Genomic DNA, 24,393 nt, shown 5'->3' on the forward strand with positions numbered 1-24,393 from the left:
CACTACCCACCGATGCACCCCTTGGACGCCTGCCAGTGATACTCTCGGGCTCTGACAGTGAATAAACAGCAAGAACTTCTCCACTAGACCACACGGGAATTTTGAGTGTTGTGCAGTGAAAAAAACGGTGTGTTGTGTTAAGGTTTTCAAGTTGGGAGAAAAGACTAAGTAGAAAAGAAATTTAACGTAACTAACCTTCTTTGTTTTGGCTTTGGAAACTTAAAAAAACTTGGGAAAAGTTAATGTGCAACACTTAAATTTAATGGAACATTATTTGGACTAAAGTGAACACTGTGAAAAGAACGGACTTCTGTGTGTTAGTGACTAAGTTCAGTGCAAGACTTCAGGAAGAGTGTAGTGCAAGTGCTTCAGGAAATCGTTCTTACTGTCAGAGTCCGAGAGGAGGCGGTTATTCATCGAGGTGGCCAGGGACTTGCTGTAAGTAGCCAAAATGTTTCATGTTGTACTATTTTCCATACTATATTTACCAGAATGTTTCATATTGTATTTTTTCCCATACTATACTTACCAGAAAGTGTCATACTGTACTTCTTTCCATACTAAACTTACCTCATGCATGTGCAGTAGGAATGGGTTTTTCAGAGTTCGGTTAGGTTCGGTTAGGTTAGGTTCGGTTAGAGTCCATAAGTACCAGAATGTTTATTAATGTATGAACATACTTCTAAACCCACATTTTATGTGTCTATTGCATTTATTTCAGTCATTTATGTGCCTTATTGGTGTGATTTGGGTGTTAAATAGGTGCTATGCATGTCCGGAGGGAGTTGTATAGGTGTTTCTCTGTGTTAGGGTCCGTAAGTACAAGTCCATAAGCTGGGGCCCAATATCCGGACAAAACCAATATCCGAACCTACCGATGGCTCTATTGATCCGGATATTGGAGTGATTACTGTATATATATATATATATATATATATATATATATATATATATATGCAGTAGAACCTCTCTCATTCGGACTATATGGGGGGAAGGGTTGTCCGAATTAGCAGATTGTCCGGACCATCAGGGTAATCTCCAGTCCATACCAAAAACTATCTACATATGGTATGTTTGTTAATTATTAACATATGTGACATATGTCAACCCTACGTAACTGCAAAAGATGAAAGGATACTAAAATAACCAAACTAATCATGTACGATAGGTTTGTATTGCATAATTAACAGGTAAGGCCATGACATGAAACTAGCCTACATTTTGAATTGTAGTAAGTGACTAAGGCCCGTGTAGGCAAAAAAATCAATTAATTAATTAACTGTAATATTTGGAATAAAAATGAAACTTATGTAGGCAAAAAATACATTGTCATCTTTGGCATATTGATAACGCCCATATGGGCAAGAAGATAATGTCTGATGTACAAGTAAAGCACATTTAAGTACAAAAAATAACCTGTAGTAATCATTAAACACTGCAGAATATTCTGACCCATTTTTGTGTAAGCAAACTCCTCCATTTAACACCTTTATTCATTGCAGAAGCTACACTTGCAGTAAGGGGCATGGTAAGGAGGATTAACTTTTGAAATACAGCGTAAAAATATTAGTGGTTGGTGAACTAGTTGATGGAACGAATGCTAGCGCGTGTTTAAACAGGCGCCCATGTTGCGACCTAGCGTGATCCGAGACTAGACGAATGACGATCGCTTTCCGCGCCAATACTGAAAATGACTTTAGAATTACTTTCAACATATTTTTGGAGCTTATTATTTTTAAATTTTGTCCGAATTAACAGAAATCCGGATCAAAGGGGTCCGGACCAAAGAGGTTCTACTGTATATATATATATATATATTTCTCTCTCTTTCCCTATTTCTGGATCCTACTTCACACCATTCTTAAGTGAGAAAAGGGGTCATGATGATGATGATGAAGAAAAGAAATAAAGTGTTACTATACGGCACACTCAAGGAGAAAATATGTCATGTCTGGTTCTGGAGGCAGCCATTTAAAAAGCCAGAGAAAACTGCTGAAAATAAGAGCTTATATAGTTCACATACTAACAGACCTATTAAACTGGATTTTCAGGGTATCCTAGAAACACCAGAAAGTGTGAAGGTGGCTGGTGAAGCATTGGCATCATCCCTTACCTCTCTCTTCCCCACCAAAAAAGTTGTCAAAAAAACCAAGAGAGACAATGAAGATCTCTTTGCCAGGTGAGATTTCCAAGAGATGCTTTGGGAGTGAGAGCTCAGTTTTATTTGTGAAAACTGCTTAGAGAAAACCGAAAGTTAGGATGAATTTCCATCTACTGTTCAAACCGTTGAAAGCTACTCCCCATCTCAGTATGTCAGCTACATCAGTCTCATGACACACAGTATATTTCTGCTTTATCCTTGCTGCATCTAAATTATTTGTTTAGCTTTAGAGAGCACCACACTTGGCTACATCAGTCTTATGACACAGTATTTTTGTGCTTTATCCTTGCAGCTTCTAAATTATTTGTTTAGCTTTAGAGAGCACCTTGGAGAGAGCTCCAACATACTTGACCTCTTCCATACTACTAATCCTTCTGCTTACACTGTTAATCTTTTCTCTCCGTTGAGCTCCTCCGATCATAACCTTATTACCTTAATCTGTCCTATTGCTCTGGTACGGCCTGTGGACCCTCCAAAGAAACGGTGACTGTGGCACTTTGGAGCTCCGGATTGGGAGGCCCTCAGACAGTTTTTCTTTGATTTTCCCTGGAATGATTATTACTTCCATGGCTGGGAGCCATCTGATTGTGCCTTGCACATCTCTCGGGCTTGGAAGCATACATTCCCTTCTCATATCCGTTTTCTAATGCAAGAAAGCCTTGGTTTAATCGCACTTGTTCTAATGCTGTCCGCAACAAGGAGAGGGCCTATAAAAGGTACCAGAGCCAACCCACCCCTGAATCACACCTTTTTTATGTTTCTGCCCGGAATCATGCTAAGTGTGCTCTTCGCTCAGCTAAAAATAATTTCATCCGTACTAAATGTTCTCAACTCTCCAACTCGAATTCTTCCTGCTCCTTCTGGCACCGTGCCAGAAACTTTTCTAACAACTTTACCTCATCATCCTTCCCTCCTCTTTTCTACTCTGATGACTCTGTAGCTATTTCTTCTACTGATAAAGCAGATCTCTTTGCCCAGACTTTCTCCTCCAATTCCACCTTAGACAATTACGGTGCTGTTCCTCCATCACTTCCCCCCTCTGACTTCCTCATGGCTGATATTAAAATATCTTCATCTGATGCATTTTCTGCCATCACTGGCCTCAATACTAACAATGCATATGGGCCTGATGGAGTTCCTCCTGTTGTCCTCAAGAATTGTGCTTCTGTGCTTACGCCCTGCCTAGGTGAACTCTTTCGCCTTTTTCTTTCAACTTGTACCTTTCCTTCTTGCTGGAAGTTTGCTCTAATTCAGCCAGTCCCAAAGAAGGGTGACCATTCCCAACCCTCTATCGTCCAATAGCTTTAACATCTGTGTCTCAAAATTTTTAATTTCCAAACTGCCCTCTTACGGTTTCTATCCTTCTATCTGTGCCTCCATCTACAGCTTCCTTTCTGGTTGTTCTGTAGCCGCTGTTGTAGACGGCCATCGTTCTTCTAGATATATCAACAGTGGTGTTCCTCAGGGCTCTGTCCTATCACCAACTCTCTTCATTTTATTCATTAATGATCTTCTAAGCTGTATATCTAACCCTACCCACTCGTATGCTGATGATTCCACCCTTCACCTTTCCATTCACTTCCTGCAACGTTCATCCCAGCAGTTACTTCAGCAAACAAGGGATGAGGCTATGGCACTCCTAATGTCTGACTTGGCTTGTATCTGTGACTGCCTGGGTAAAAATAGTCTTGTTTTTAATGCATCAAAGACTCAGTTTTTACACCTATCAACCCAACAAAATCTTCCACAGGAGTACCCACTAAAGTTTAATAATATCCAGTGCAATCCAGCATCATCCTTGACCATGCTAAGGGTTTCATTCATGTGGGATTTATCCTGGAAAGATCATGTTACATCTCTGGTAAAATCTGCTTCCAAGAGATTAGGTGTGCTAAGCCAACTCCATATCTTCTTTACCCTTGCACAGGTGTTGACTTTATACACGGGATTTATTTGTCCCTGTATGGAGTACAACTCTCATGTGTGGGGAGGCTCCCCACATACAGCTCCTCTTAATAGAGTGGAGTCAAAGCATTTCGTCTCATTAACTCTGCTCCTCGTACTGGCTCCCTTCAATCTCTGTCTCTTCGCTGCACTGTTGCCACTTTATATCTTTTTTTTAAATTCTGCTTCCATGGTCATTGCTCCTCTGAACTGTCTGCTTGCATCCCTCCACCTCTACAACAGGTGCATAGTACCCGTCTAGCAATGAACTCTCGTCCCTTTTCTGTCCAACTCTCTAATGCAAGAGTTAGCCGTTACTCCCCGTCCTTCATTTATGCAACAGGTCGACTCTGGAACTGTCTCCCTCTGTCAGTATTTCCTGCTTCCTGTGGTCTCCAGTCTGTCAGACGCAGTGTGTCTAGGCATCTCAAAATGGACGGATCTTGAATTTGGCTCACTTTTGAATTGTTTTTGTTTTTTTCTTGGAGGAAACTATTTTGCAGGCTCCTAGCCTTTGGTTCCTTCTTCCTCATTAAAAAAAAAAAAAAAAGTTGGCTATTAAAGTCTTATGACATAAGTATTTTTGTGCTTTGTCCTTGCAGCTTCTAAATTATTTGTTTAGCTTTCCAGAGCACCGCAGTATTATAGGGACTAATGAATTGTATATCTAGCCCCCCAAGTCTCAGCAGCCTCTCTTAAGGTGAATAATATTGTCTGGGGCATCAAAACACATACCTTAATTAAAAAGGCATTCCAGTTGGCGGTATTAAATTGTTTTCCCCTCAGAATATTAAATGTCACACTTCTTATGTGTTATTTTGTATGTGGATTGTTTCATACGGTTTACAGCCAGGTACCTGTGACAATGCCTGTCTATTTAGTCATACTTTCTTTTCCAGATCTTTGAAGGTTCCATTCAGTCTTTCTTATTTTAAAGACACAGAACTTCTTAGCCATTCCCCTCAGATACCTGATCTGTGCATATTCTTTATTTTCTGGCCTCCTCCTGCTTCTGATTTCCGTTTAACTAGATACAACACAACTAGACACATCAAACTGTCACCACACAAACATTGCCAGATCCCCCTTCAAGAGCATCCCACTTCCAGACATTCCAGCACCAGCCGTGGAGAAACACCTGCATACGTTCTCCATGCACCAGGCAGTACAGTGTCTTGATCAAAACACTGTATTACAAGACCCCCTTTGGACATCAACCCATCAGAGGCATCCTTAAATGAGGCGCCGAGTTGCAGAACTCGTAAAGTGCCAAAATAAGAAATGGAAAAAATCGCAGTCAAAGATTTGCGACTTCCAAATTGCAGTATCTCATAAACCAAGCAAGTTTATTAAGTTGGTTTTGTTCTTAAAATGTAGATTAAAGTATTATGTTGCTTGGATGCAAGGATTATGGACTGAGTACCTCAGTAATTTCTTAACCCCTAATGCGCGGCCAATGGACAGCCGACCCTCCCCGGGTGGCGGCGTTCGATCGCAGTCAGAGTATTTGTAGGAAAATATTAGCCAAAAAATCAGAGATTAACTCTAGAACATTATACTTGGTATGGCAGATAGTACTTACATTCAGCTTACTCCAGAGACAGGTGTTGAGCCTTCGTGGACTACCCAAGGACTTGTGGAGACTTGCAAAGTTGGGTAACAAAATCTTCACTTTCACACCTCCAGCAACCCGGTTTCCCCTCTACCACAGCCTCATTCTGTCACAGTAAACTTTATACTACAACGTACAGGTAGTTTGGAATCTGTATTTGTACAATAAGCACTGAAAATAAGGCTAAAATCAACGAAGCGTATGGCCGACATGCAGCGCGGCGGCAGTCTTCCCGTCACTCAACAAACATTTCCATTTTCACAGCTAAAAACATGTATACTACATTATTTTCAATCATATTACTTCCCAAAAGATCACCGCAGCGCGCTTTTTATTCTGCCTTACGCCCGTCACTTTATTCTCGTTCCTGTCGGCCGCTCGCACTGACTCGGAAGAGCTAGAACTCGCCATAATGTCACTTTGAAAGCCTGCGGTAAACTGACGCTAAACAGGGGCAAACCGTGTGAAAAAAAGCTAGTGTGACAACTGGGGAAACAAGCGTTTCCTATTAGCATAAACTGCTTGTGAGAGGAGAGCGCAGATTTACAGTTCTGAGCAGTCAGAGTGCTGCCATGTATCACAGCCAGGCTGGCTGGGCTGTGCTGGGGGGGGGGGAGGGGGGAAAAACGCGATACTTGGCAACAACGGAGGTCAATAGTACAAAGGTAAAGTATGCTAATTGTAGCTAAAGGATGGTGGTACTGATAGACAATACCAGCTGGAACATCCTTGCCCGCGTTTATTCAAAATTAACTCAAATCGCAAACGCGACGCTCCGTCGTTATGTCCTTTTTGGCGAGCGTCGCAAACGCGACGCCCCGCGTTTTAGGGGTTAATACAGTAATATCAAAATTTTAATAATACTCGCCACTGGGACAGAGTAGTCAGACAATATGGTCATAGTCCAGCAGATCACTATCCACTTTAGACTTCGAGTTCATGGTGAGTGTCAAGGGAAGGGGGTGAGCCACAACTGAGGGAGAGTGTGGTGAGGGAACCGTAGGCTCCTGGTGATTGGCTGCAAGCAATCTAGACAGTACATACCAATGTGCGTGATTGGCTGCAGGCTGCCACTTGACTTTGTGAATGGTAGTTGGTGAGGTGGGGTAGCACAGATGGCATTTGGCAGGTTCTGTGACTCCCACTGCCAGGCCCATCACATGCCTTGCTCTTAGAAAAAAAAAAATATTTGTAGAGAATAAGAATATGGACCATGTTAACACTTGCATAACCAACCCTCTATCAGCTTTGCAGATGAAGGAATGATGAGGGAATATGATGGTACACTTAACTCATAAATGGCTGGAGTGGCGCTTGGCGGATTCTGCAGCTCTGCACCTCAAATAGAGCTGATCAAGTTCATCAAGCTTGGCCTAGGTCAAGACAATATCCTGTCCTTCTCAGATACCAGCTTATGTTTGGGTTGGGAGAAATCACAGGTGACACATGCCCCATTTTTAGAACAGACTTGCACAACATAACATGCATAATGGAGCACTGCACAACACAAACCACACTAAGATGCAGACATACCATGAACAATGTAAGGAACCTGTGGGATGACCCCATAGGAGCATTAGCTTACCTGCAGTCAACAGGTCTGGTAGACCAGGCAGACCAGGGTTGAGCCCTTTTTTTTTTTTTTTTTTTTTTTTTTTTTTTTTTTTTTTTAACCCATGTCCCCTTTTATCGATTAGGGGTAAGGAGTTGCCTCTGGGTAGGGGAATTTGGTTCTGGAGCATGTAGCACTTTATGACTGGAAGCCCTTCCTGATGTCTACCAATGACCCTTGGGTAGATTCCAACCTCAGACCCTTCAGTCAGAGTGCTGTAACCCACTGAGCCATGGCTGCTATAACCTGCTAGGTGACAGGAGAGCGCTACCTCTTCTGGCAGGGCAGCTTACCCAGGCATGGCACAAATTCACGACTCTGCAGTCACAAGTTAGACGCTGCACCACTGAACCACCATCTCCCCTTATACTTTATTTTTCAGCAGTCCCTCTAACCTTTTCAGTCAGTATCATATCATTTATTAAAGTTCCAGCTTGCTTGCATGCGTCGATCTTGTTCACGTAATGGTGGCTGTCCATGCTGCTTAATCTCTGGCAGCCTCACTCTTCAGTCTCTTATCCCTGAAGCCACACTCCTTGACCTTGTCCCAAGTCTTTTTCAGTCTGCCTCGCACCCCTACCCCTGACGTTAACACTTCTCACTTTCCATGCCCAGTTGTCATCATCCATCCTCTCCACGTGCTCAAACCATCTCAGTCTTATTACAATAAGCAGTTGTTGCAATGGTTGCCACATTGTCTTCTGTCTCCTCTACTGATGTACTGCTCATAATATACTGTACACAGGAGCTTTTTTGCTACAATTTTGTCGGCTGGAATCTTTCTTTGTTTTCATGCAACTGTTTCCATTTTCAGTATCCAAGCAATGAATATCTGACTACCTCTCTCCAGTGCAATACTTCAGCTTAAGCCCACCTGCCTTATTTCTAGTCAAAACATCTCCATCCTTATATTTGTAGGATTTCTCTACATGTTGCTTCAGATTCTCCTGTTCTTCATTTATCCTTTTCGTATAGATGTACCAAGCAATGTTGTTTGGTACATTGACATTTTCTCTAATGACAGTGATTTTTTGAGAATGGTGGTACTGATTATTTTAAAGAAGATACTGCAGTTTCAGGTCAGAGCTGTTTTAGGTTTGGAGTATTGTTTTAACAGTTATAATTAACTGAATAGATAGATGAATTGGAAGAGAACTGGTAAAATTGTCTTTACCATGTTAGCCAGTTTCATGCCTTTCATTGCAGTGGTGGGGAAGTCACTAAGAAAGCCAAGACTGATGGGGATGATAACCTTACTCAGGGTGACCTGACCCGACCTCTTGTGACCCACGTGACCTCTGCCACCCCAGTACAGGACTTCATTGCACTACTAGGAAGTGAAGCCCCCAACTATAACCTTAGTAAGCTGCTATGTTTTGTCCAGTTTCTGGAACATGAACTGTTCGCCATAGTCAGGATCACTGTCAATTAAATTGTTGTTGTACTCTTAGTGTATAAATAAATATAGTACATGAGTACAAAGCCTTAGTTTTAAGCATTGCTGTGGAGCAGAAATCTAGCAATTTGAAAAGTTGTGACAAGTCACTCAAGATCAGCTGTTGGGGTAAGGACAGTAGTATAGATGAGTAAGCAGTTGTAAAATAAATTAAAGTGTTGTTGTTCAGGACGAAGTGGATCATGATGGCATGCAATGTGGTGTTGTCAAGTGGATTTGGAGAAATGCATATGGGGTAGGTTAACCATAAGTGCATCCCCAAAATTACACTCTTACCTTGATTACATGAGAAAAAAAAAAGTACTACTGTAAAGGGTCAGTTTATCATAGATATTGTGTTACACCATATCTCTCCACAGTCTTCTCGGCCTACCTCGCCTCCTCCCTCCTTCAATCTGAGCAAATAAGGAGAGAGGAGGCGAGGTAGGCCAAGGAGAAGGTGGAGGGATATGGTAGATGAGCGAGTGAGTAAGGGAGGTTTGGATATCGGTGAGGCTAGGAACTGACAAGAGATTGAGCTGGCTGGATGATGATGTGAGGAGAAGTGCATGATCAGGGATGGCACCCACTTTTAACGTGGCAGTGTCCAAATTGACTCTTGGATACATTTATGTGAAGCCACACAACATGGTGAATGTTTGTGGCATATCTGATAGAGCCAGGATTCTGGGGGCTTGAATGATGAGTGAATGGAAGCATGACCCATTGGAGTGGGAAATGAGGTCTGGATGATGATGATAATGATGATATATGTGTGTGTATGTGTGTATCATTTTGTTTCCATTTTGTTTTTGAAGGCTTCAGCATGCTTGCATGCATTAGCCTTATTCACCTAAGGGCACCTTTCCATGCTGCTCGATCTCTGGCAGCCTCCTTGTTCAGTCCCTTAACCCTGAGGTCACACTTAATGACTTCGTCCTGGGTCTTTTGGTCTACCCCTCACAACCCCTTCCCTAATATTAACGCTTCTCGTGTGGTGTATATATGTGTATATATGTATAATATATATAGATAGATAGATAGATAAATATATATATATATATATATATATATACAGATAGATAAATATATATATATATACTGTATATATATATATATATATAAGGCACCCAGGACCAGAGGGGCATTACCCACAAGACCCTTGTTTTGAGTAAATCATTAAAGTTAGGGTTTAATTACATACATCATTTCGATAAGTAAAGTATTATAGTATACAGCATATCAATGGAAATGTCTCGTCAAGACATGTTTTGTCACGTTTTTTAAGTTGTTTTTGTGTGTGTGTTTTTTTTTGGGTGTTTTTTTTCTTACATCCCCAAAATAAACCTATACATAATTCGATCATGCATGAAATCAGTGTTGCTTTGTAATATATATATAATGGTATTAATAACATGTTAAAGTTTTTTTATATGAATTTTTAAATGGCTTTTTTTGTTCTTTTTCTTTTTCGAAGACCGGACAAAAACTTACAAAGGACATTATGCCAGTAGTTCTTGAATATTGTCTGGGTGTTGTCCCAACCCACAGCATCAAAACATCATCCAGAACACATGCAAGGCTCACCCTCTGCCTGGGCATTCACATGTTTATTTGTTGCATGGCTGAAGTAAACTTCACCACTATCTCTCTTCCTCTTCATTTCCCTCTTCTTCCAAGTCTCTGGCCACCTTGCTTTCTTCCTGGTTAAATTCCTGGCCTCAGCATCATTTGCTGAATCATTATCACCCATGACTGTCTATTTAATTCATGAAAAAATTACGAAATAGAGGAGGATAATCCGCACAGATCTCTGCCATGCCATACACCACCAAACGTAGCACCGAGTGAGGAGGCAGTCAGCTGTTCATGGGAAGTGCTGCGTGATTGGCTGGGACCAGGTGTGTGGCTGCCAGGCGCACGCTCATTGGCTGATACCTACACCCTTATGGGCCTGTGCCTTCAAGTACCTCTATATAAACCCTTGCACAAAAAACATGCTACTTTCGACCCTCGGTCACGACCCGTAGGGGTTCTTTTTCCGTGAAATGTTTGTTGTACGATATTTTTGAACCTCTGAGCTAATTTTTCCCACTTTTAACTCCGAAAGTTGGGAAGTGTGGCTTACGCCCCTATGGTCCTGGGTGCCTCATACATATATATGTGTGTGTGTGTGTGTGTGTGTGTGGAGCCTCTGTGGTACGGTGGTATAGTGTGTGTTTTTGTACACAGAAGGACGAGGGTTCGAGGCCCGCCAGGGTAATAAACTTTGGGAGCGTTCTTCAGGCCATGTACTGCAGTGGCGGACACAAAGAGTGCTGTGGTTGAACCAGTGTCACATTCTATAAAGTATGCTTGCACCCAGTTGGCTTGTGCGGGCCGATTACACTTGGTTCACTGACTACACACACATCCAAAGCCACTCCAACACTACAATTACACTTACAAGCACTTCTCACCCTACACACAATCTCTACTAGACAGCCTAAGCCTCTTGGTAGAGATACATTGGCTGTATCGTCCCCGCTTCGGTTAGGATAGGCCGGTCCTGCGGTGGACACACAAACGGCTGATGAGATGAGATGAGATATGTATATATATATATATATATATATATATATATATATATGTATACAGTAACTTCTTTAATATCCGGACACCCAATAACTGGACACCCCACTACCCGGACGTTTTGGGCCCAGGCCTTTGGAACCCCAAAATGGCCAAAAACAAAAACAAAAAATCTGATTTTTTTTTCCACCCGTAATTTGAACTTGGCGTGTGACGCCAACCAGCTGTGTTTATGCACAGCTCCTTCACCCCTTCCTTCCTCCCCCCTCCCCAGTTACCGCCTAACTACCTTCGTGACTAGATGCTCATTGCAGTGGAAGCCGCACATGCTCGTTTTTGTGAATAAACAGTGAACAAACTGCAATACCTTGCCACTAGACCACATGGTAATTTACAGTGTTGTGGAGTGTTAAGAAATTAGAATTTAGAGTGCAAGGAATTAAGTGTGGAGTGCAAACTGGCGGTTGAAACTAGCAGTTGAAATTGTAGTGGCGCAATAAGAACGGAATGCAGTGTTAAACAGTTATTACCCATAGTACAAAGGATTAAGTGCAGCACAACACTGGATTACTGTATGTGCTTCAAGAGCATTTTCACCACTCCCAGAACCTTAGTGGAGGCGGGTTAATCTTCGTGACGGCCACGGACGTGCTGTAAGTACCCTGTACATTGCTAAATATTTCCCATACTCACTTCTGATTCCCCATTCTCTGGTTCCTTTTCATTTACTTCATGTTTTCTGTCCCCAGTTTGTGAGAATAGGGTCTTAAATAGGTCCTATGCATGTCTGGTAGGGAGTTATTTAGGTGGCTTTCAAGTTAGGCTGGGTTAGGGTCCATAAGTATCTGTCCAGGAGGCTGGGTCCCAGTATCCAGACAAACCCACTTTCTGGACATGCCTTTGGCTCTATTACATCGGATATTGGAGGGATTACTGTACATATACAGGTATACCTCGATATATGATACATCTAGATGTGATACTCAGGATTAACAGTGGGGGTAGAAATACCACCATACCCTGCCTATCAGTGGCCAAACTCCGGTTTAGCGGTTTTTTCTTTTTTTTTTTTTTTACCGATTTTGAGGATATTTTACACAAAGATTGTGTGTTTAGGTTGATTTATGAACTGTTTTTAGCCCTAGATTAATGTGATTTAGCCATAGGTGGGGTGAACATTGTCATTTTGGGGTACAGTTTACCAAGTTTGATTTTTTTCCAGACTTATATTTGACGAATTTCAGATCTTATTTGTTGGTTTTAGTGAGTAATTTACAGGTGTTAGGCTTAGGTTATCTTCTTTTACAACCGTTAAGCCATTTAGATTGGCCATAAAATTGTTTTTGGACTCATTTGGGTGGGTTTAAGACTTGGTTGGGGAGGAAACCCAAGGCTCAAAAACGCATCCCTATACTTTACATGTTAAATTTACCCGAGATACAATACCCTGCCTAATGATTTTTTTTTCTCTCTCTCTCTCTTTTTATAACCAATTGCATCGTTAAATCGGGGTATACCCGTACTCTATATATACAGTAAACCCTTCATAAGTCGAATTTCTAGAAGATGGAATCTTTGGTGAGCCGTACTTAGGCCGAGATCACATAAGTAAGTAGGCCGAGATGCATAGGTAGGGGGACAAAGGTGGTGCCAGGCAGACATGTGGCTGCCAGTCTGCTGTTTGCCTGATTTCACTGGCTTTGAAGTCTCAGATTATCTTGAAGTTATGCAAAAAGTCGGTGAGAAGAGTATTAATGAAGATGATCCAGTGGCTTGAAATGGATGCAGATGATCCTGGGTATCATCACTAAACAGAAGAAATTGCTGAGTCCGTGGCTGGGAAGAAAGATGAAGATGATGACGATGAGGAAGAGAACAGTGATGTTGGATGCAAGAATCCGTACAAATTATCCCAAGTTCGTGAAGCAATGGATGTTGCAATATCTTGGCTGGATTATGTTGATGATGAAGAAGCACAAAATTTTTGTAGGCATGTAAGGGAGCTGTGAGGCCAGGTTGTTCGTCACCAATATTCGCAGCAGAAGCAGGTGAAGGTTCATGACTTCTTTAAGCCTATACTAAGGTGTCAGCCTATCCCTCCTCCTGATTCCAGCAGTGATTCTGCTTCTGCAGCTCTTCAGATAGCCAGCACTTCAAGTAGTGTTGGCACAGACACTGAATAGTGTGTGTGTGTTTATGAAAACTGTTATTTGACTAAATGAAAAAAAATGTGTGCATGTGACTTAGTGTTAAGTGATCATGATTAAAGTTCAGTATTATTATTACTGCAAGTGTTACATTGCAGTCTATTATAGTGATTACATTTAAGTTTAATCCTTGATGTTCAGTGAAATAAACACTGGGTACTGTTTAGAATGTTACATTAAACTGTGAACTCCACCACCTCCGTCTCCAACACAAGTTGCCGACAGGTCTATACTACCTCAAATGATAGGTAAATTAGGTGCACTGAATTTTTTTTTTCTTTCTTTCCTTGTTCATTTATACACTGTATATGCTCCTTTACTTTAGTGTTGAAAAGGCAAGTAATAAGTATTGTCTTTGCAATTTGGGGGATGAAAATCCATCACCAACACAAGCGCTGCCGACAGGTCTGTACTGGCTCTGTGAATGATCTTTTACCAGTTAAGGGTATATTTAATGCACTGAATTATTTTTTTGTCATAACTTATTTATATGTGGTTCTTTAATTTAGTGTTGAAGGACAAGTAATAGGTATTGTCTTAGCAATTTTGGGGGGTGAAAATTCGGTAAGACGGAAAATTCGGTAATTCGAACCAGGGTAGGACCCCATATAGTTCAACTTATGAGGGGTTTACTCTGTCTCTCTCTCTATACAGTGAGTCCTCGAAATACGAAAACCTGAAGTATGAATTTTCGATGGTACGAAATCGATTAACCCTTAAACCGCAGGCTTGTTTTGCTTTGACTTGCGGCTCCCGCAGGCATATTCGCGCTGCGACAGACTCTCTAGAAATATTTGCCAAAAATCAGTTATTAGTCCTAGAATATTAAAATCACATATACTTATGGCACATACCTTCCGCTTTCTCCATGGGTGTTTGTTGAGCCTTCGTCGAGTACCGTAGGACTTGTGGAGACCTCTGAATTTGGGTAACGAAGTCTCCACTTTACACTTCCCAACAACTCGTAATATGATTACCACAGCCTGATATTATCACTAGAAACACTATTCTATGATTCTCAAATAGTTTGGAATCCATACTCCCCCCCAAAAAAAACCCACTGTGAAAGCAATGAAAATTACGAGGGCGTATGACCATCCCACTTCCGATCGTTCGCCGCTACTGTTGTCTGTTATTCATAAAAACACTCACAGTTTATATTTCTGTTACTATATAACAGGTATATATCTACAGTCTTTATCCATAAGTTTCCTTCAGTAATAGTTTATTGTCACTGTAGGGATTCAGTTTCTTTCAGTAAAATACATAGCATTCACTTTTTCGTCCTGTATACTAACATTGAAAGTGAATGTCACTCTCACCTTCACTGTCATAACTCATAGTATTCATACATGCTAGAGTGAAACTTTCACTTTCAATACTCCTAGTATATATACTCGTATTCTTATAATACTACTCATTTACATTTCTATTTACGTTCTTTATTTTATTTACATTATTTACATTTCTATTTTATTTACACTGTGTTATGCACACTGTGTTATGCACTGTTACTTGAAGTAACTTATAAAACTGTTTTCCACTGTTCACCTATATTTATATTCATTGCTTTCACTTGCTGTTTACACATTATTTACAATTCCACTTGCACTGTTTTACTCAGTAAAAAGATTGTAGTCACTCTCTATCAATTGTCAGCCCTTTACCTCTTTCCACACGAGGTTTAGTAGGGGGTAAAGGTCACAGGGCCCTTTGCATGGTGCTAACAAGCGGCGAAAGTTAGCAGGAGCTAATCAGACATACTCCCACCTTCAAAGACGACAGTGAACTGATAGTAGTGGCCTCCTGCTGCCTGGCTAGGGTGAGTGCAATACTACCAACTTCAGCCCTGTGAGACCTGCTAATATATAGCAATGAAATGATTGGCAGGAAACCAAGACAATACTTAATAAATTAGGTAGTTCCAGGTGAATGTAAATATCACTTAGGCTTCTCCCTTCCCTCCTTATATGTATATTTATTACGAAAATAGATTATACGGCATATTTCAAGGGGAAATAAACAGCGAAAATTAGCGATCGAGTGCACATGAGGTGTTGTCAGGTGATAATTAGCCAATTCCAGGTGTATGGCACTATCACTTACCTTATTTCTTTTTTGTATATATTATTTGGTATAAGAATAGGGCATAGGGCTTATTTCAATGGATGAAATCAGTGGAAAATTCCAGGGAAGCTTTACTTAGCGTAGAATACAGTGTGGTGGCCTACAATAATTAGGTAGTTCCAGGTGAATGTAAATATCACTTAGGCTTCTCCCTTCCTTTCTTATATATATTTTTATTATGAAAATAGATTATACAGCATATTTCAAGGGGAAATAAACAGCGAAAATTAGCTAACGAGTGCATGTGAGGTGTTGTCAGGTGATAATTAGCCAATTCTAGGTGTATGGCACTCTCACTTACCGTATTTCTTGTATATATTATTTGGTATTAGAATAGGGCATAGGGCCTATTTCAATGGATGAAATCAGTGAAAAATTCCAGGGAAGATTTACTTAGCACAGCCAGGCAGGCGAGAGGATAGGGTAATAGGGAGTCAAGAACGGGGAGAAATGGCTAATTTGTCAACAATGGATGGGAGTACAGATGAGATTAGGAGTGCTGACTAGTGTTGGACATTAGCAGTACTGATAGATGATACAAGCCACCACTTGAAAGCCTGGGCGAATTCAAAATAACGCAGAATCACAAAAGTGTCGCCCTGTGGTATGATCCCTTGCTCCCAAGCATCACGAAAGTGACGCCCCGCAGTTAAGGGGTTAATATAAGACAAATTCCACAGTACGAAAGTATCCGCTCGATGATGTGAAAATCAATACTCGATATGAAAGGAAATGCAGAGATAGCCCGATTATCAAGACTATATGATGTGAAGAAGTGCCTGAATAGTCTGAAATGACAATTAATCTGGCAAAAACAAAACACAAGTACTGTTAGATTGATTTATTTACCGGTAAATGTACAATGAAAGACACAACTATCTTCCCAGTTCAGTCTGAAGAAAATTGTCACCAGGCGAAATACAATGAAAACCCTGTTTCTACTAGTGCGTGTTTCAAATGGTCGATTTTTCCACGCTATATTCATCAGACTTTGGGAAGATACAGGAATCCCTCCAATATCCGATGTAATAGAGCCATAGGCAGGTCCAGATAGTGGTCCTGCCCGGATATTGGGCCCCAGCTTATGGACTTGTACTTATGGACCCTGACTCAGAGAAACACCTATACAACTCCCTCTGGACATGCATAGCACCTATTTAAGACCCAAATCACACCAATAAGGCACATAAAAGACTGAAATAAATGCAAAAGAAGCATAAAATGAGGTTTTTGAGGTAGGTTCATACCCCATTCAACATTCTGGGTACTTACAAGTCCCTGGCTCCTGGACTGGTAGTTATGGACCCTAACCTAGCCTGACTCAGAAAAACACCTTCCTACTGCACATGCATAGCACCTAAGACACAGCATATTCACACCAATAAGGGACAAAAAAGAGTGAAGTGGGTGTTTGAGGTAAGTATAATATGGAAAATACAGTAAAGTACAGTATGAAACATTCTGCCTACTTACAGCAAGTCCATGGCCATCTCAATGAATAACTGCCTCCTCTCGGACTCTGACAGTAAGAAGGATTTCCTGAAGCACTTGCAGTACACTGTTCATGAAGTCTTGCACTGAACTTAGTCATTCGCACTCAGAAGTCCGTTCCATTGTAACTTACTAAGTGTTGCACTCTGCACTTTAACTTTTTCCACTCTTCTAACCATTTTCTAAAGCAAAAACACACGAGTCTGTTTACGTTAAATTTAGTTCAAAAATTGTCTTTTCACTCACAACTGTAAATCCTTAACACAATGCACTGTTTTTTTCACTGCACAACACTGTAAATTCCTGTGTGGTTTAGTGGAGAAGTTCTTGGCGTCTGTTCACTGTCAGAGTCTGAGAGTATCACTGGCAGGTGACCTAGGGGTGCGTCGCTGGGTCATGGTGATGGCATACCCACTGCAGACGACTCTGAAGACAGACGCAAACTCACGTCGAGCAGTGACTCCACCGTGGCTGATATGCTGGGCTGTGGCTCGGAGCATGAGGGCCTGTCTTGGGGAGGCAACGGAGTGGACCCAGGGCTGGGCACAACGGGGGTCTCGGGCCTGAAAAAACTGTCAATCGTTGATTTAATCAAGGAACGACGATTCTGACGATTGATGATGCGCTGCCTGAAAGCACGCACTTCCTCCACAAGTCCCAAGGGCCCCATCTCCCTGTCGCAGTCCGGGTGTTCCAGGTAGTCGAGCACGAACTCTAGGTGTTCCCGGAGTGCGCTCAGCTTGGGGATGGCTGGAGTTGTGTCATGCTGAGAGGAGTCCGCATCATCGTCGCCGTCCTCGTCGGAATCTTCAAGCTGGGTACTGACACCTGCAACTGAAGCTGCGATCTCGATATCAGACAAGGTCTGATACCCAGGATCGCCCTCGTCGTCATCCAACCACTCACGCACATTGTCCACATCAACATCGTCGCCATGCGTACATAGACGTGCATGGAAGTCATCCACGTCAAAACCTAGGAAATCGTACTCCACATCCTTTCTTAGAAGCAGACGAGACCAACCATTTTCTAGAGTCTTGACAGGGACTTCCTTCCATGCACTGGCCCAGTTGTAGATTGCAGACTTGATGTTGTAGCGGCGAAGGTTTTCCAAAGTCCGCTGGCCTCGCGTGTCCCGTCCCTCCCTACACTTGTCCTTGTCCTCGAGAACAACCATCGCCTCGTCCAGGAACGTCCTTCGGTATAGGCGCTTTGTTGCCACGATCACTCCTTGGTCCATTGGTTGGATGAGAGCAGTCATATTAGGTGGCAGAAACATGCACCTAATCCGGCCATTCTCAGCCACCAAGTCCTTGTCGCACTGGTGGGCAGGTGCATTGTCGAGGAGAAGGAGGACCTTTACCTGGTCGCGCGGGATTCCCTGTGTCTCCGTCTGGTAATGTATGGCCTCCTTGACGAAGTGGCGGTGGAACCAGTCTTTGAAGATCTGGGCTGTAAACCATGCCTTCAAAGAATGGTACCAGACGACAGGAAGGACATCCATCACCCCACGAAGACACCGAGGCTACTTTGCATGGCCAACAATAACGGGCTTAAGCCGGTACATGCCGTTAGCATTGGCACAACACAAAGCAGATATCCGTTCCTTGGAGAGCTTGCGGCCAGGTACATGCTTCTCCGTCTCCTCGGCTAGAGTGTTCGTTGACAAAGAGCGATAGAATAAACCAGTTTCGTCAGCATTGTAGACTTGACCGAGAGTGAGGCCCTCCCTGTCGATCAAGCCCTTCACCAGCTGAAACTCGTCAACTCCATCCTCGTTAGCGTCCAAAGCTTCGCCATGAGCTTTACGGTTGGTAAGGCCATGCCATACCTTGAACGTGAAGAGCCAACCCTTGGATGCCTTGAAGTCTAGGGCGTCGTGAAGCCTGGCGAACTTCTCAGCAGCAGCCTTCAGCTCCGTGCCACGTACCATCACACCAGCAGCACGTTGCTGTCGATACCAAATCAATGTGGAGCAGTTGACTTCAGGAAACTTGGGAGTAAACATCACTTGCCTTTCCACACTGCGTTTGCTTCTCGACGAGAAGTCAGCCGTGTACTGCATGAATTTGTCTCGGGATCTCTTAATATCAAACAAAGTAGATCGTGCCAGGTTGAACTCGCGGAGGATGCGGGAAGAAGACCACCCCGCATCTACTTTCTCCAACATCTCCCGTTTCTTCTCCAGAGTCAACATCACTCTCTTCCTCTTCTCAGGCGGCGGGGCCATCATCACACACACGAAGGAGAGGCACAAGAGCAGCAGGTAAGGCACCACCACAAAAGCGAGCACGTGGGCAGCCATGACGACGAGCGTGCACATACGACGAGAGACAGACAGAAAGTGGGGAGGATGCAGGGGCGCTCTAGCGGACGTCGGGGGATTGACGCGCCACAACAAACCTGTCCCGTGCCCTGCGCGCGAAGTTCAAATTACGGGCGGGATTTTTTTTGGGGGGGGGGGGGGGATATTGGATCCCGGGACGATTATGTCCGGTTAGTGGGGATGTTCGGATATTAGGCGTTCAGATAATAGAGGGATTACTTTGTGTCTTTCATTGTACACTTGAAGCAGTAGAAAGACCTTACCAATTCAATTCATAATCCTCCAGCTTGTTTCTGTAATTTTCTGACATCTTTCAGTTTGGCAAATTACTTTTTCTTGCTGAAAAGTTTCCTCCCCTTTATTATCGTCACTTTCCCCTACGATCGTTTCCAGCACAGTGAAAGAAACTCAACGTGCTCAAAGGTGGATATCTATCTATCTATTGCCAGATGCCATAATCCCATAAGGGGTGGCCATTTGGCTTTGAGTTATTTGTTTTACGGGGAGGGGCACTAACCCTCCACCAACCCACTTGTTGACACGTAGGGAGCACGCATGGTTTGGTTATGTGGTTACCACCCAGCGTTGTTTAATGGTTTCTTGGCGTACAGGAAACCATTTGGCTTGTCACTCAATGTAAAGCCACCTGTAAAGGAAAGAAAAGCAGTAAGAAGTGACAGGAAAGATGGGAGAAATACGAAGAGAGGAGGGCAGGCACAGAAAAAGAATGATAAAGGCTAAGGAAGCAGTAGGCAGCACTACATCAAGTGAGTGGATGATGGTCGCCACCACCTACCACCAAAAGGTGGATATCATTTCCAAATTTCCCAACTGGAGGTTAGGTTAGGTTAAAATTATTAGGTACGGATAAGCTCGGTTAGGCCAGGTTTAGTTAAACACTAAGGGAAGAACAGTCCTTTCCGCCATTATGTTAACGAAATAAATGAGTTGTCACACCAGAACAGCTAAAAATGACAGGGAAACAGATTTATTAAGGAACGTTTACTGTATTTACCAACCCAGAAATAATCTGAAAACTATGACAGACTATCAGGAAGAACTGATTTGGTAAGGTGCTTTTACTGTTTAAAGTAAAATGTATGTTTAGCCCCCTCAATGGCTGTGGGTTCATATACAGTATTTGCATGCTCCCGTGGTCAGCCTTGGGACCATTTTTTCAAAGTTCTAAAATCAATTTCTTTTTCTTACATATGTGAAAAGACTCATCTGGCACACCTGGCTTCCCCCCCCCCCAACCCATCCTGTGATTTGCTGTGATTCGTGTAAGAATTAATAAAATTAGGATACGTGTTACATCAGCATGTATACATCAGTTGAAAACATATGGGACGAAGTGAACTGTGACCGCCAGACTGCTTGAGGTGGTAGAGTAGGGTCATGTAAACACACCATTGACCCTCATTCCCTTCCCATAATTGCTCGCAGTTTTTTATAGCTCACTGTAACTCAGCATCACTGACACCAGTACAGTAAGACGTTGTTCAGGCCCAACAGCAATGAAAGCGATAATGGAATACATTATTGTTTGTATCAGTCCTCTCTCTCTCACATATACACATAAGAACAAATAAAAGTAAATGTACACTAAGGAGCAGAAATAACTGTGCTCAGTCGGTCCGAAATATATTGGGAAGAGTGATACCGAACGAAGAATGTGGAACTGAATGCTAACCTACGAGAACATGAGGAACGAAAGAGTAACTCTTTTCTGATTAGCCAACATTTTTGTTCCATATCCTCTCTTAAAATTGTAAAACCCTTAATCTTTCGTGTACAGTAAATATACAGCCCTAAGACCTTACCAATTCAGTTCATATTCCTCTAGTTTGTCTTCTATACTTTTCTGACTGTTTTAAGGGTGGTAAATTATGTTCTCTTGCTGAAAGAAACTTACTCAAAATTAGGGCGCATGTAACATAAGCATGTTAACCCTTTCAGGCACAGTCACGCGATTCGCGTGACACGTGGGTTTTCTCAATTTGTTCAGTCACTCGAATCGCGTTCCTAAGCATTAAAAAATTAGCCAAAAATTAAGTTTGAGGCGAAATCGCGTCAAATTTTGACGCATTGTAGCGAGTACAGCATTTTCTAATGGTAAGGCATTGGCAACACTGAGCTGCCTCATTGGGCCTAGCACGTAGCGATATACCTCAGTCTCTTCCAAGCAGCCAGGCGGTGGGTTGCATTGTGTCTTCAGTCCCTTTAAACTCCTACTAATTCTCCCCCTCTTTCCTGAGCCGAAGCCCCTATGGACTCAGTGTGATAATGCAATATTTATGAGCATATTTGTATGTGATATTGTCGATGGAACATAGATATATGTCACGAAAAGGAATTGTGTCCGTTATGAAATGTTGGGCTTACGAACCGATATGCGTGTTCACTGTTGCGGGGTTTCGCCTCTCGCCCTCCCCAAGGCCCATGGCGTGATTACAAATACGTATATAATGAAGCCAATGCCTAAAGTGTATTTTGTGTGAAAGATATTGTGGCTGGCTTGGTGAAAGTATGGAACCATAGTGTGGAATGGGGCAGGCATCACGTACAGTTTTTATAGTCGGGAAGGAAGAATTAGAGGTGTTTAGTGATGGAATTATTGTGATTCTGATAGTGAAAAATGCCTATGGAATTGTGTGAAATATACATTAAACATGCTGTGGGTGTTCGTGAAGGAATGTGGTGTGTGCCAGTACAATAGAGTCGCAGTGAGTGTTCACAGAGAAATATTTCATGCATTCACTGACTTAGCTAAAACAAAGTGCAAGTGTCAGAGACAAGAAATATGCCACAGCCACATATACATACGTATGTCGTGCAGCGAATGTTTGTGGAGAAATCTATTGTGTGGATCGCATGTGTTTTAGGCAAATGTATCGCAAGGAGAGAAGAAAATACGCAGCAGCCACAGACACACATACACATGCACACACACTCACTCACACCCACACTCTCACCCACATGCACACGCTCACCCACACGCACACGCTCACCCACACGCACACGCTCACCCACACTCGCACACGCTCACCCACACTCGCACATGCTCACCCACACACACACACATGCTCACACACTACATAACTCCTCATCTTCAAGCTACTGCCAGCATCTCAACACCTCTGGAGGAAGTGAGTTATCCGTATTTTGTTGATCTGTATAGTGACTTATTTCTATAGTTCAATATTTTTTACACAAATAAATAATGTTTTTTACATACACACATGAGATGGAAGAAAGTTCAGCTTCTTTGTCAGAACCTAACAAAAAGACTAGTGGTCGTGTCGAGTTTCTGACAGCACTATCAAAAACCTTATGATATTTTACGTGTATACTTTGAGTAAAAAAAAGAAAATAATAAAACGTAACGAGCGAAAATATGTAGCCATAGGTGAGGTAGGGAAAGAGTGTTTTTTATCTCGCGTGCAGGTGGGGAAGAGTATTCTACGTTTGTCGTCCAGTTACTCCAAAACTATTGGACATACCGGTTTCCCATAAGAACCATGATGAAGAGCAGTAAATTCTATGTATGTTCATTTGCAGAATATAAGCCTCTGGGAGCATTTTCTGTTGGAAAAGTTGGGGGAACAGACTTTCGGTAAAGTCGAAAGCGCTCGGAGGAGTAATCTCGCTTTGTCGGCCAATTACTCGAAAACTATTGGATGTATCGATTTCCTATAAGAACCATGATAAAGAGCAGTAAATTCTACGTATGTACATGACAACAATGTAATATCTATGATAAGAATTCGTTGTTACGTAGGCGGGAATATTGCATATGCTGTGCGCACATCACGAAAGTGACGTATGGACATGAGTTCCCAATCGTTTTTGGCGATTTACTCGAGAACTATGAGGCGTATGGAAACCAAGAGGTGCTCATTAGAAAGCTGGTAAAATTCTGCATAATATTATGCAATAAAAACATAACATCTGCAAGAAAATTTCCATAGTAGAGCTCCTTGATTTTTTTTCAAAAATGGCTTTCAGTTTTTGGCTATTTTCTCGAAAACTACAAATCGTATCAACACTGGATTTGTCTCTTTAGAAAGCTGATGAAATTCTCTATCAAAACTTCTGATAACATTTTCCTGTTTGATGGAAAACACTCGAATGATGATGTTGGGAAGTGAACGTGACGTAGCGAAATTTTATTCACGGCTGCCTAATGTTGTTTTACTCGTGTTTTCCTGTGTTTTTGTGGTGCTTATCAGCTAGAACAAACATCGACAAATAAGATGACATAGGTTTCATGGCAGTATATTGATGTTTGGGTGGCAAAAATACGGAGAGAATATGTGTTATTTGCTGCGTGCGGGCAACCGGGCCGGGCGGCTTCGCAAAAAAAGTCGTATGCCGGAAAACTTACTGAAACTTATCGTGCACGAGAGGGTTAAACATCGGTGAATACATCTGGAGTGAAGAGAGCACCTGACTGATGGGATGGTAGAGTAGGTTCATGTACACACACCAGTGACCTTCGTTCCCTTCCCGTAATTGTTCGCAGTTTTTTATAATGTCCTAACTCAACATCATTGACACCGAAACAGTGAAGTGTTGTTCAGGACCGGCAGCTATGAAGGGGTTAATTGAATACTGTATGAAAAATTCAAAATAGGCGTGGTGCATAGTGCCGCACTCGCTTGCCAAGAGAAAATGAACAAACCCCTCTCTGGTAAACAAATTTTCACACTCTTCTCAGTTGAGTCCACATCCCTCCTCTCCTCACAGCCTCGCTGTACGTGAGGATATTTTCACAGCCCTTCACCTTTTCGTATTGTTTCGCCATGCCTCCCAAGTGCCCTGCATCATCTCCAGCTCTGGGGGAGCCCGCTGCAAAGATGCAGCAGCACCGTACTCTAATTCTGGAAAGGAAATTGGAAATTATA

The 24,393-nt window shown here is 42.3% G+C and overlaps 1 protein-coding gene across 1 annotated transcript in view; it reads left to right on the forward strand.

Annotated features, from left to right (window-relative positions):
- Window positions 1-24,393, forward strand: part of Ku80 (X-ray repair cross-complementing protein 5 Ku80) — a 239,485-nt gene that overhangs the window by 191,146 nt on the left and 23,946 nt on the right. The window contains exons 13-14 of the mRNA XM_080283853.1: window positions 2,052-2,179; window positions 8,536-8,690. Coding sequence (XP_080139979.1) covers window positions 2,052-2,179; window positions 8,536-8,690 — 283 coding nt within the window. The remainder of the gene's footprint in view (window positions 1-2,051; window positions 2,180-8,535; window positions 8,691-24,393) is intronic.

Source organism: Coenobita brevimanus, chromosome 98, assembly GCF_032717465.1.
Source record: "Coenobita brevimanus isolate Jiangsu-jjx chromosome 98, ASM3271746v2, whole genome shotgun sequence".
NCBI classification, from domain to species: domain Eukaryota; kingdom Metazoa; phylum Arthropoda; class Malacostraca; order Decapoda; family Coenobitidae; genus Coenobita; species Coenobita brevimanus.